The 14,593-nt window shown below is 42.9% G+C and overlaps 1 protein-coding gene across 3 annotated transcripts in view; it reads left to right on the top strand.

The window, feature by feature from the left end:
- Positions 1-12,868, top strand: part of sik3 (SIK family kinase 3) — a 37,183-nt gene extending 24,315 nt beyond the window's left edge. For all 3 annotated transcript variants that reach the window (XM_073462522.1, XM_073462528.1, XM_073462514.1), the window contains 10 exons: positions 3,304-3,423; positions 3,809-3,867; positions 4,022-4,131; positions 4,948-5,117; positions 5,221-5,348; positions 6,093-6,862; positions 7,015-7,169; positions 7,624-7,753; positions 7,854-7,980; positions 9,305-12,868. In XM_073462522.1, the coding sequence (XP_073318623.1) occupies positions 3,304-3,423; positions 3,809-3,867; positions 4,022-4,131; positions 4,948-5,117; positions 5,221-5,348; positions 6,093-6,862; positions 7,015-7,169; positions 7,624-7,753; positions 7,854-7,975 (1,764 nt within the window). In that variant the 3' untranslated portion in view covers positions 7,976-7,980; positions 9,305-12,868. The remainder of the gene's footprint in view (positions 1-3,303; positions 3,424-3,808; positions 3,868-4,021; positions 4,132-4,947; positions 5,118-5,220; positions 5,349-6,092; positions 6,863-7,014; positions 7,170-7,623; positions 7,754-7,853; positions 7,981-9,304) is intronic.
- Positions 12,869-14,593: the final 1,725 nt, after the last annotated feature.

The raw sequence follows: 14,593 nt of genomic DNA, 5'->3' as shown, positions 1-14,593 counted from the left end.
CCCCTTATGCTCTCTCCTGCGGTCCCAGCTATCATTTCAATGCATAACAGAAACAGTCAAGCTACAGCAAGAAGCGAATGTTGAAAAAAGACAGAGTGGGATCTGAGCTTACTGTGATTAAATCTTGTCTTTGTCATTTCTGATTAGTTGATGGTTTTGAAATATAATATTTTTATCTAAACCTTTTTGCTTTTTTTTAAGTTAGCTTTTAGTCTGCTAATTTCTGGTCGGTGCGTTTTTAAAAAGATCTTCAGTGTTAAATTGGTTGAGCTTAGTGCCATTATTCAACTCAGATTAACTGCATTATGCTCCTGGAGTTCAAATCAGGCTTTCACGAGCTTCTGACGTCTTTGCATCAGAGGTACAGTCTTATCCTTTGAGCAGCATGGTAATGAGCAGGAGGTTAAAGTGAAAGGTGGAAACAGGGTCACAGGTAGCATCACAAAAGGAAAGCTTACTTGTTTGTAAACAGCATTGCTACTAAAGATACCCAGGACTCATTCTGCTGGGACTGAAGTTGGACTAGAAAAATTGGACATGGCATGATGGTCACATCTTAGACGGAAGATTAAGACAGCAGGGCAATGGTCACAGAAAAGGATGTGTGATTAACTAATGGTGTGTGTTGAGTCCAGGTGACAAAGTAGCTACACATACAGCAGAATTGGCAGAGCAGTTGTTATCTTGGGTTATCTTGGAGGAGTATTGACAGTAATGGTGGCCAACAGAGAAGAAAAGTGATGAAAATGTCCACTCTTTTCTGTTGGGTGGGAAATAATCTAATAATTTGCTAATTCTTTGCTGACAAATACGCAATTGAAAAAGCACAAAGTAGATGTATTTGATATTTTACAATAAATTTATGCTTATTCTGAATTTGATGGCAGCACAAGTTGGGAAGGGAGCAACAAAAGACTGGGAAAGTTTTAGAATGCTCCAAAAGCACCTGTTTTGAACAGTCAACCACTAAACAGGTTCAGTGGTTACAGGTGATAGTATCATGATTGGGTACATCCTCGAAAGGCTCAGCCGTTCACAAGCAAGGATGGCGTGAGGTTCACCACTTTGTGAAACACATGATTGTATTAATGATATTACTCCATGGGCTCAGGAACACTTCGTAAATCTGTTGTCAGTAAACAGAGTTTGATTGCTTTCTATATTTATCTACGTTTAACTCTGCATCATAAAGTTTTCAGAATCTGGGTTGTTATCAGCCCTTTAAATGACATAAAATGGAGGTATTTGATTTGCCCATGGTGTTTGAAACAATACCACCCAAACAGGATTTTGCCTTCAAACAGAGGTAAATGTCTGATGATCCTGACATAAAATGGTCAAAATGAAAAGTGCAGACATCTTGATGACGGACATAAAAAGTCAGGTCCGGATATGGCTTCACTGATCTTCATCCTGCTTTTTTGCGGTTAATAATCAAGCGATGTACCAATGTGTAAACTAGGTGAACCGGTCCAAGCATCACCGATAAAAACTGACACAATTTTTAGACTTACTGTAATCTTGACACACAACATACAGTGTTACTTAAGGCCTTGTTCACCTGAGAAAACCTCAAGCTGCTTCTTCAGACATCACATCATTCGCAGTGACACTGCAATGAGATTACCTCACCCCGTCGGAGGCGTAGGTAGGGAGGAGGATAATCATCATGTTAGCAGTGGGTGCTTCATCTGAGGCATGTACTGACGTGCTGGGATTATCATTACTCCCAAGTGTTAAAAGGTTAATATGGATAAAAGAGGGGTTAACACACAATGACCTATACGCCAGAAGGACCCCTGAAAAGATCACGCGGGAAGAAACTCAGAATAAACAAGTGCAGGGACAATTATATGACCTCAGCAGTGATGTTGATAGGTTTTTGATATAGTGAGTCCCTGGGACCCACAGGTGGACATTTGAGAGGGTCATGGGGAAATTTAGTGGGTCCCAGGTAAAATTTGTAATTTCTGGCAAATTGTAGTGTTAATATTATTGTGTATGTTGATTTTGTCCGAGTACATTACAAAAACAGGATACAACATAGAAGTTTATGAAAATGCACAGGGATAACATCTCAGGTACCAAATCCTAATCTGGCCTAGGGCCTCAAAATGTGTAGCGTCAGCGTCAGAGTGCACTGGGATTTTATGACTGAACTATTAGCAGAACTATTAACCGAACTATGAACTACGTTGACTGTGTGGAAATCTGATGTTTTCACATCACGGATGGTGAAGAAATGCCTTCAAACAAAAATCTGAAGCTGCAAGTAAAACATAGAGATGTGGGCTGATAAAGAAGTTCAATGTGGCGCTAAACTGAAAAAAAGCTGATCCGATTCGACTGATTAAAATCTTGAGTCGGGTACAGCCCTATCACATCACCCTGATAAACTTGGGGTGGTTTATTTCTATGGTTTCAACACGGAGCATCTCCTGAAGGGCAAAGCATAACGGGGATAAAATATAAAATATTACAGGACAGTGACAAAATAGTTCACTGCATCCTTTCAGATTTTAATGTATCAGAGAGTTCGGACTTCAGAAAGTGCTTAGAGAAATTAGGCTTCAACATCTCAATCATACACAGCAAGAAATTGGTTCAGACTTGAAAAGGTGTGCTTTTTGTCATTTGCAGTGCAATTAGTTCTTACTAAATGTGATTAGCATAATTTACCAAAGCAGTAGTTTAATGGTATGTTCATGCCATTTTACATCATGAAGTTCTAAGACAAAGCAGAATGTGTATGTTTGGATATGATTAGTACTGAAATTTGCTACAGTTACAATTGCTAGCAAGATGGTGATTTCCTACTGTTATTGTAAGCTGTTACTGTTGTAAGCTTACTGTTGATACATTTTTACTCAACAAGAATCATGAATAAACTTTTGACATGCACCAAGTTTTGTCATTGTTTTTCTCATCAGCTATTCCTTGTAAGCTTTGAAAAACTTAAGTTTAGGGATGCTGCTGAATAATATTGACACGTCATCGGATTTGGCTGATAATGGCTTTAAACTGACATACTGCCATTGGCCAGGAATTATATCATGAGAAACATAAGAGTAGGCATAATAATATGTTAATTCCACTACAAAAATCTTGACGTGTTCCGCAATTATGTGAAAAAAATGTGTGCACATATTGGCATTGGAAATCAGCCAGAATTACTTAATATTTGCATATTGAATGACGGTGAAAATCCAATAATATGCATCCCAACAAAATTTCAGACACTTACTTCCCATGTTCATTTGCATGTAAATTCATTTGTGGGGTCCGTGTCTGTGTTTCCAACAGGAGTGTGAGCAGCTCCAAAAAATGTACGCTGCCCAACAGGATGAGCGATTCCTGGAGCACACCCAGCAACAGCATGTCCTCTACCAGCAAGAGCAACAAATCCTCCACCAGCAAATCCAGGTATTTGAACCTGTCAGACTGCTGTCATAGACATGTCATATAGGCCACATCCATGATGTTTGTTTATAATTGTTCATGCAGGATGGGTTGAGCTGGGCTACGGCAACTCTTAAAGCATTGTGATCATACTTGCATTGTGAAAGCTTATAGCATCTCTTCAATTTTGTATGCATTATATTCAGTTATGCAGGTATCTATTAAGTATAGAAGAAAGTGCTATTTATTTAGTTAGTTTAGTTAGGCTTAAATATCCTGCACTGTGGCTTAATTGTCCCCTCAACTTGATTTCTTTCTTTGGGACACATGTACTTTGCAAAGTCTTGATCACATTAAGAAATTATCATATTTAGGCTTTGAGTCAAATGGAATTTCTTTTTATCTGCAGGGTCTGTCTTTAGGCCATGGAGAGAGCCAGCCCAGTCACCTAACCCACCAGCTCCAGAGGTACACACACACACACACACACACACACACACGTATTACTCACCAGCTATTGAACAATGAACTTGATACTGTGGTGCAGTGCTATCGACTGAAGTGTTACATCATTGTCGTATCTCTCTCTTCTCCTCTCCTACTCTGTCCTGTCCTCCCTCAGGTTGCGTATCCAGCCCTCCAGCCCTCCGCCAACACATCCCAGCAACCACCTCTTCAGACAGCCCAACCAGAGCCCTCCGCCTGGCTCTGCAGGCATAATGCAAGGGCATGGTTAGTAATACAGTTGCGAGTGTTTAAATGCTTCTTTTCTTGTTACAGATGTAGATGCAGTGGCTTATATAGCTTTGGATTTTAGAAATGGATAGATCTTGGGCTGCTGCTAATGATATTTTCATTGTTGATTAATCTGTTGATTATTTTCCCTAAATCATTTAGTTGTGTGGTCTATAAAATGTCAGTATTTCCGGAAGCCCAAATTGGTATCCTCGAATGTCTTGTTTTGTCGACAACCCAGAGAGATTTAGTTCACTGTCATTGATGAGTAAAACAAAAAAACCCAGAAAATATTGCTATTTAAGAAGCTGAAATCAATATTGTTTAATCAATTGTCAAAATAAAAATAGACAACTATTCTGATCGTAATCTTTGAGACAGATAATTGGATGACTGGTTATTTCAAAGCTCCGTTTTGACCGTTCAGTCACATGCTAGCCTTAATAAACATTCGTTATTCATGGCTATATGACAGTTGACTTACTACATTTTACATACTGACTTTTGAAATGCATACTAGGTGCCAGGCTTGCTCACAGGCTTTTGTCATCTGCACACAAACACAGACATATACTGTACATTCATTTTTCACATTTTGTTATGAATAATGCTCTAGAAGGTGTATTTTATACTGATGATTTTTCATGTGCAACCATGGTCACCAAGAACACAATAACTTGGGATTATTATGTGCAAACAACAGTTTTTATCTACTCATTGCAACAGGACAGTTAGTTAGGGTGCCAGTCGGGGAAATAGAAAGTTGAAAGGGAGTAACAGACATTTAGTCTTACGTCTCCTTTCCTCTCCTAGGAGGTCCATCGTCAGTACAGTACCAGCACGGTACTCCGGCGCTGTATCAGGGCCAGAGTGGCAGCCCACCTCCCACAGGCATGCCACGAGTCTCTATACCAACCAATCAACAAGCAGCATCTGCTCGCCCCACCGTCCCATTGGCACAGGGTGTACCTCAGCAACAGCAGGTTATTGCAAGAGCCGATGACATTTTGTTTTTGTAATTTTTCTCTCTGCTGAGGGTTATGTGAATTGTTGTTGTTAATGTTCTGACATCGACTGTTTGTACAGGTGACCATTCAGGTTCAGGAAGTGGAGCTGGGAGGTGGGGCGCAGAGGCAGGGCAGCTTTTTGTCCACGCCAGGGGGACACCGAGTCCTTGGGAAGCAGCTGAGCGCAGACAACGCAGAGTCGCACAGGTGACCCCACCCATCCTGTCACCACGTCCCCTGATGGAGGCCAAACCCTCCCAACAATACCAATGGACTTTTTCTGTGTCTCCTTCTGTCTCAGTTTTATTTTTGTTGTATTAATATCCATGATCACCACTCGCAACAGACACCTTCATGCTATTTGTTGTATTTTTTTATGTTTACCATTGCATGTTTCATTCATTCTCATTTTGTTCGTGTTTTACATTTCTGCCATGTCCCTTGATTTTCTACAAATTTTATTTTGAAACTTCGACAGTAATACTGCTGGTCATGACAGAGATTTAACATGTGAGAGGGCAGACTTTGAGGACACTCTTTGTTATCAGTATAGAAAATTAATGTAAATCCTTCATCGACTTTGCTGAGATGGCATCCTCAACGAATTCTCCACCACAGTATAGCTGGGTGAGTGGCTGGATGTAAATTTTATGGAAGTGTATGTAGAGAAGGAGATCAGTCGTCCTGTGTCCACTGACATCATCACCCTAATGGACAGGACTGCCTTCACTGAGAGAGCTTGTAACAATCACATTTATCCTATGAAAGTGTCGTTACATCTCTCAGTGAATACCTGAACCTGTACTTGACCTTAAGTGTTTGCTAGGCAGTCTGTGTGTGATGATTTAATGAAGGCCTTCTGTAGATTGTTGAGAGCTGGGTGAGGTGGGACCATGTTGATGTTAGATAACCTGTAACTAATTACCCTCTGCATTCCCTCTTTCCCTCCAGTCGCAGCCTTGGCCGCTTCACATCGGGCTATGACCAGGCTCAGTTCAATCCCCACCTCTTCTCTGGCGACGCCGCCTCCCGGGGCCCCTCCGGAGTGGTCGGCTCCTACAGCCCCTACCTGCAGGGAGCCTCCTTAAAAGTCCCCGGGCTGGATGGTTACCAGAGCGGGGTGGTGGGAACTGGCAACTACGGCACCCCCTCTACACTACAGCAGGCCCTGCTCTCCCCGACTCCCTTGGACTACCGCCCCCCACAGCAGCATGTCACTCCCACCCTGCAGGGCCTCCTGTCCCCCCGCCACTCTTTAACAGGCCACGCCGACCCCAGGCTGCCCCCCCAGGACCTGGCTGCCTTGCTGAAGAGGCAAAGCCCCCGGCCATGCCAAGCAGCCCCCACACCACCCAGCGGAGCACCCCAAGAGTATGGAGAGATGCTGCTTCTCCGCCAGCTGAGCCAGGGGGAAAGCTTGGAGCCACAGGCACCACAGGGTGCCTCCGGAGGCCAACACTACCACCATCTCCTCCAAATTCGACCCCCAGAGGTTCAGCCGCAGCAGCACCCAGCCCAGGCACCTTGCCCCAGCTTACCTCACTCAGAGAGCATGGAGGAGGATGAGGTGCCGACTGGCTACCACCACCCGCACGAGGGTCTGCTGGCCAAGGCAGGTGAAAGTCATGAGCTCCTGGGGCCTCCCCGAGGAGGCACCCCACCCTACAGCTCCCCCACACACAGGCATGGTGGCTATATAAGGAATGCTCCAGCAGCTAGAGGTAAGACCATTTGGCATAGCTGATCTACATATCTAGTACAGCTTCTGGCTGTAAAAGATCTCAGATATTATATTATTATTATATTTTGTAATGTACTTTTCTTGGAAAAGTGATATCACAGTTTATTCAGTTCATGCACTCTTTTCTGTCAGATTCTGAGCATGTAGAGTGCAGGCCCCAAGGGCAGGCTATGGAGGTGCCTGATCATAATGGTGTGGGCTATTCGCGAGGTCCCCAGGGTGACGCCTATAGGTCCCGTGGACAGCTTCAGCGCCACCACACCATCCAGACCTGTGACGATGCCTATGTGAGTGAAACCTTACTGCTAGTTTCTACAAACCACACTGATCACACTTTGTTTTGTCTGTAGTTAGGCCTCCAGCATGAAGAATGACTCATCAAACCAGGCTTTTCAATGTACTCTTAAGTGTGACAGCAAGCAAAAAAGGGTGGCGGGAACCATCTCACATTTGTATGGCATGTTAATATTAGCTGGGTGCATGTTGTAGAGGATGACACATCAGCTTGTCCAGCTTGTTAGAGCCTGTTTACTGGGATGATAGCTGAAGGAAGAAAGTAAATATTTGCATGACTGCATGAACCTGGAAGTCGTATTGATTTAGATGTTTTTTGGGGGCATTGACACACAATCAGCACAGTCAATCATTCAAAGAAAGTTATGACTCATCCTAGTGGTTTGAAGCTGTTCATTAAATATCAGGAGGTTTTTTACGTGTCTAAAATGTTCACTTTGTGTCCAGGATCAGGCAGACCCCATGTCTGGGATGAGCCTGTTGGCCGGGAAGGCACTAAGCTCCGCTCGCATGTCGGACATTCTCAGCCAGACGTCACTGACAGGAAGCCAGCAGCTGCATCAGAGGGAAGAGTCTGGTCAGTTGGGAGACATACAACCATCTACCCTTAAATACTCCTGAAACATAGTGTGGTATTTTCGTTGTCCATATCAGTAAAATATGTGTTTCTCATGCAGTGTGTGATGTTGAAGGGGAGCTCCATGCGGCGGCTTGCTACCCCTCCTCCTGCACCAGTGATATGCTCCTCAGCTACAAGCCCCCTGACCTGCAGTACAGCATGGAGCAGGCTGGGGTCTAGCACAGGTAAATTCAAGATTTTCCTCTATATTTGAGGCCTATGTGCAGCCTCAAGCTGCATCACCTTTTGAATCCTAATGAGCAGCATGTCCAGCAGGCGCCTTTTGGCTCCACATCAGCCCATAAATGACTCTGTGAAACCCATTCTTATAGAGTTTAAATAATAACCACATAATAAGTGCTTTTGACCTTGCTCTTATGGTTTACTCAACATTGATTGCCTGGCTTTCTTTGCATTTGTCCATTTTATCTGTTAATGTTCACTCCTTTGACAGCATCTATTAAACAGATTTCTCTCTTGGACCTCGTCATATCTTATACCGGCTTTTTTGATGCTAATGAGACAAGGAAAGAACTCAACTGTAAAATAAAAACCAATGGATCTCATTTATGGGCGAATATGACACACACAATGTTTGATCAGTGAAGTTCTACTATAGTTTACATTCTTTCTTTTATGACTGACTTTACACTGAGAGACTTTAAGTGCCTTTGATTATTTAGTATTTTCATAAACTAGTTGCCGTTTTGTTTTGATGTCGCTTTGTCCTGTTAATGTTGTTTTTGACAGGAAAGTTGCTGTCATCTGTGGACCTTTCATTTACAGGTCATGAAAAAATTTAGTATGACACTTAGAAAAAGTTAGGGAACTTATAAGGGTCGGATTTAAAAAAGAATGACAGGGCTTGAGACTTAACGGTATCCTGTGGCCTGACACCTCCAGGACGAAAGCATTTTTTTTGTGTGTGTGAGTATAACTATCACTTAGCAAATGATAAACTGAACTAAGCAATGACTAGAGCGGAGCACATCTTCTCATGCTGGAGACCTACAAAAAGCATTAAGTGCTAAAGCTTGAAAGGACGTAATAAACTCAATATTGATGGGGGACGAACCATACTTTTCCCCTTATAACGCTATATTGTGAACAACAAATCCATCCATCGACAGGAGGAGAGCTAGTGAGCTGATAGCAGCCAATGAGCAGCAGAGTCCTGCAGAGTGTTTGGACAACAGAGTTAATAGAGCTAACTAAGCTGAACAAATAGCAGGCGTGAGAGTTTCTATTCAAAGTGTTAAACAGTGAACTGCAGTTTAATGTGACAACACAACAAGTTTACAGCAAATAAATGTGCTGAATAATTCAGCCAAGTGTAGTTTGGAGGTAAAAAAACAAAAAAAAACCCCAAAAGCTAAAGAAACGCTGGATCCTGCATTTCCCATAATGCACCTAATCTGTGTCTTTCAGACTGCCTGGTGTTCCCAACACTAATGACATCATCAGAGGTTACAAAAATTCACTGTTTCTCCTCTGTCTGTCTTCTTTCAGGACAGGGTGTATCCTGTGTACAGCGGTCCATATCAGCCATCCTGAGTTGTGTTGACTTGAGTTGAGCAGCATCACGCCAAACCGCCGTCGTCTGCCCAAGTGGGGGCGCTCTACGTCCATCTGTCTGTCTCCATCTGTCCCTGGGATGGCAGTCTGCGCGAGAGGGGGGGAGGGGGTAGTATGGGTGGGTGTAGACATTAGAAGGGTGGGGGTCACAGGTGGGGCCTCTGGGTTCAAAAGTGCCAGCATTTTCTGAGCAGACATCCAGCTTTCATCGCTGCAGGTCGTCTCCTCTTTTCGCCTCCCATCATGGTTAGATTGGGGTTCCACTCTTCCGTCTTTCGACTCGACTCCCTCACCTCCTCCCCCAACAAACCTGGCTCACTCCAGTCCCCCCCCACACACACACACACACACACACATACACACCTACCTGCTGCCCTGACCTAACCCTCCCCCTTCACCCTTCTATTAACTGTTGGCATACTTCATTATGTGCCTCATTGGCCAACGCATCGTTACAGTCATACTTGCAAGACCATAGAGTCCAATAACACAAAGAAACACACTGCTGCCACAAGCCCAAAGTATTCACATTAGGTGTGAGTGTTTATGTGTGCGTGTGTGTGTGCGTGCATGACTGAGAAGAAGAGGTGAGCGGAAGGGAACGGTGTCCATGAGGTTCAGTCTGCTCCTCCGTGTCTCCCACGTCCTGCTTTTCCGCAGCGGATCATTCCGGAGCGGGCTGAATCCTCAGCAGTGGTGGCCCCCTTTTGGGCCAGGTGGTGGGTGTTTGGGGTCAGGCTCAAACTGGGCAACAAAAACCGCGCTCTCCAAAGATGGAGCTCAGTGACATCGCACAGGACAAACCAGCTCTCTCATTGTTTTTGTTTTTCTTTCTCTTTTGTTTGTTCTGGCATTCATTTTCTTTTTTTATTTTCGTTTAAAATTCATTTTTACAGCTAATGTCCATGTAGGCATTATGGTCAATATTGTTACTTTTATTGTTATTACTGTTTTCTGTAAAAGAGTTTTATTATAATGAATATTATTATTATTATTAAAGGAAAAACAGTTCTGTGTTGCAAGGAAGACAACATTGTTCTTTGATTACTTAAGTAATTCTGCACTTTCGGTTCCAGCTGTCCTCTCTCTGTCTGTTTCCACCCCTCCTCGCTGTCCCTCACTCTCTGTCATGCTGTTACCCTGCTTCTCAAATCCAACGCTCCCCTCCTCCTGCAGCCCCCACCTTGTGTTACCCCTTTTCTCCATCCTCCTTTCCAGTGTCAGTGACAGTGTATTGCATTGTGGGTAGTTTTACCAGACATTTGCTCCTTTCCTTGTACAGTGATGCCATGTATAGAACGCTATTGCAATTTCTGTATCAAATATTTTCGTTTTTGTTACTTTTTCTTTTGTTGTTTTTAGATGTTGCTGGGGAGGCTTTTTTATATTGGTATTGTTTTATCATTTGTATTTTCGGATGTCTTTAAAATGTTTTTCTTTTCTTGTTTGTTTTTTTGTTTTATGAATCTTGAGATTTCTAGCCAAAAGAGGACAGAGAGAAGAGAGGCAGTGCTCTTTCTGTGTCGTAAAAAAGATTGTTCTTATTTGTTTTAATATTATTATATCGAGACACTTGAATAAGAGGAGAGTAATTATTTTGTGTTGCTTTTTAAAGTATCATTTCAATCGATGTTGTTGTGACTGTCATTCTTGTTGATGTTGGGCCTGTTTTCTGTTAACGGGGTAGTTGTTGGCAGGCTATACAGGGTCAGGGTTTTGGGCTTTGTCTGGGTTGGTTCGGGTGCTATAAAGACTTGACGCTCTTTAAAACAAAAAAAGACAAAAAACGAGGGAATAACTTGTAAAATAGCTGACATATCATCCAAAACATCACAAGTGTGGAGACGGACAAACCCACTTCTCTTTCTCTCTTGCTGCCCTGCCTATCTGCTGTGATCCTCCCGCCATCTTTTACTACATCGGCTTCTGATCGGATGACGCCTTACGGACATGGCTCCCCCTCCTCCCAAACTTACCTTGTCACTATGGCAACCAAGGAGGAAACTACAACTACTTTGACTCAACCCCCTCTCCCCTCTTTTGGTTTACTTCGACTTATCTCGTTTCGGCCTCGCTTTGTTCTCCTGCACGAGCCTGGAAGGGAAGATGGGAGGCTGCGTTTCATGAGCAGTTTGATGGATCTTGTTGTTGGATACACCTGGACGCACCTCCCAACCATTAAAGGGAAACATTTCAGGAGGTGACAATAGGAATGAACTGTTCGAATTCCACAGCAGAGGAAATACAAGGTTGTGGTCAGAGCGGGGCAGGGTTTGCCCACATTAAACATGTCTGTGCCCGAAGTCGAGTCAGGTTCAAGCACAGCCAGATGAAGGCTACAGCACACCGGGGACCACAGCAGAAGATTGAATCCCCCTTTTCTCCCTTTTTTAATTTAATTTGATTGTTTTTCCTCTTATTTGTCCTCCCATATACAATACCCTTGATTATAGAGTCTATACTGGGCTAGCAAGAGACTGTGGTGCAAAGAATAAAGCTCCACTTGTTCGTTTATACCAGCCAGATTTCACAATACCTGGCTGCATGGTTGACTTTTTGTATGCTATACTGTATACATCTGAGAGCTGTAGATGGTGTCATACAGCGCCTGTGCTTTCCATTTGCAAGATGTCACTTCCTGTTGACCAACTTTCACTCTTCGTCAGAGCAAGCAGGACTAGCTTTAGCGGCAAATCTCTAAGACAAGAGTGGAATACAGTGAGTAAACAGTGAGAGTGGGATGGTTTCATGAAATTAACTCGATATGGTGCATTTTCTGTTTCTTTCCAAAATGAGTCAGCTTCTCATTGGACAGAAAAGGCTGGTTTCCATTCCATTCAGCTCTCATTCGTTCCTCTTTCAGGTCTTCTCTTGTGTTTTCTCTTCGTTTACACCAAGCCAAAACTGAGATCTGGAGGGGAAAGAAGTGTAAAAAGTTGTCGGGAATTGCAGAGGAAAAGGGCTGGAATGGAAGATATTGCATGTGTCTTGTCCCATGGCAGGATAGAAACTCTAAATTTAAGACCAGAGGCTCCACTTTGTCTAATATCGTGACCAGTAGCAGAGCTATTGTTTCAGATCTGTGTGTGTAGGGGGGAAGAGCAGAGGCACACAGGAAGGGACAGCGCGAGTGAATGGAAAGCACTGCAGATGATTCAGAGGTAACTGAGAGGAGAGCGCTGTTTCACACATCCTCTGCCTGATCAGACTGACCCTTCTCCTACCCCCCTTTTCTGTCTTAACCTTTCCATCCCTCCCCCTCTTGTCTTTTCTCTCCATCCCAGCCTCCCTGCTCGGCAAGCCAGCTCTCTGCTCTACTCCTGTTTCTTAGGTTCACTTTGTTTTCTATTGGTTCATTTTGTCCTTTTTTTGTTTCGTTTTTATGTTCATTTCTGTTGAGTACAAAAATACTAAAGTGCAACAACAATGATTAAAAAGAATATCAACCAAACTGAGATGAATAAATAAATATATATAAATAAAGAAATAATTTAAAAAGGTCATGAGTCGTGTGTGTTTGTTACCTGCTACATGTCTGTCTGGAGTCATGAGGGGTCAATTATAAGCTCTTGTAAGAAAAGTAGATTTTTGAGTGTCATTCCCAACTCGTAAAAAATGGACACATTGGGGTTGTCAGTTGGGAATGAGGCTCAATAATCAACTTTTCTTACAAATGGTACCCTTTTAAAAGTGCAGTTTCTGAAGTAACTTAGAGTTTAGCAGTGTCACAATGTTATGGGACAACCATAAAGGACAGTGTGTTGCATGTTTACCCTACAAATCATTTTCAAGTTTAACATTTCACGTTTGTTCTCTCCACCCTGTCGACAGCCAGTGAATTTCAATCTGACAAATTTATATCAGACTGAAAATCAGTTCACTGAATGTAAATCTCAAATCTCAGTCCATGTAAAGATGCTCATATTACTAACAAAATGCAGTAAATCCTTGTTGCGTGAAAAATAACTGATCGATCAACAAACAAAAACGTTCTGGATTAATTTTCTATGAATTGACTGATCGATTAATTGACTAACCGCTCCACCTGTAATGATTTCTAAAATTACTATGCAATAGAGGAGTTTGGAGTTGAGTTTCCGCATAGGTAAGTACAAAAATATATATACATAAAGGGACTGTGGTGGTGAGATTGGACTAAGTAAATGCTAAAGGCAAAGAAGGTTGTTTTTTTCTTTATGGATTCCTGAGATTTGTCCATTTAAACAATTGTGATCAAGATACACACTGAGCGAGACATTTTACAGTCTAAAAATCTAATTGCCAGTGCTCTCTGGTGGACAGAGTGTGTAATGGTGTCGGTTGTCTGAATTACTACAAGCCTACTTCAAACTTCTGTAGCGCAGTTTCTCGGTCTGACAGAACGTAGCTGTGTATCTTTGAAGATGTGAATGATGGCAATATTTCCCATCACTTGCTTGTTCTTTTTATAGCATTTTCAGAAGTGTTTTAGATAGGCTAAAAATGCAGAATGGTCCTTTTACTCTTCAGTGTGTAGAAAATTCATTGCGTCACTGTAAGCTGGATGTTTTCCTTTACTAAATGTGGCAGGAGTTACCTGTTTGTGTCTAGCACCAACCCGTCCTGCCAGTAGTGACTGTATCTGTTTCCGTTTAGTGATGCTGTGTATAAAGTGTCTTAACCCTCTAGGCGCCAAAGTCGCATTATTGCGACAGGCAACATTGCTCATTAAAACAGCCTGTATCTTTAAATCTACTGCCTTGTGCTGTTACTGCTTGCTACCACTAGATAGCCAATAGATTCAGCTTCAATCCTGACGTCATTTGGGGGTGTGTTTCTATGCAAAATACCTGAGAAAAAAAAGTTTGAAACCCGACACCGGCTGTCGGAGCGGCAGCGGCTAAGCGGGCAGAGTGGGAGAGGAGAGAGCCGCGGAGCGGTGGCGGAAGTGTGCTGGACAGATCGAGAGACAGATAGCGATTTTTGTAATAAAAAACAAAATGCCCAAGAGACTTTACAGTGTAGATGAGGTGCTTGCACAGATCTTTGCTGATCGCGATTCAGAAGCGGACGATTTGCCCTCTGATGACGATCGCTCGTCAGAGACGAGTGACTGACGGTGCTGCAGCTGCACACACTGTCACACAAGCAGCACGCGCTGATCACGGCGAGAGTTTTCTTTTCTTTTTACAAGTTAGATTAGGACATTTACTCCTATCAGATTCCTGTTCATTTACTCTGAGG

This window comes from Pagrus major, chromosome 2 (assembly GCF_040436345.1).
Source record: "Pagrus major chromosome 2, Pma_NU_1.0".
NCBI lineage: Eukaryota > Metazoa > Chordata > Actinopteri > Spariformes > Sparidae > Pagrus > Pagrus major.
The sequence above is the reverse complement of the archived record's forward strand: the minus strand, read 5'-3'. Positions and strand labels throughout refer to the sequence as shown.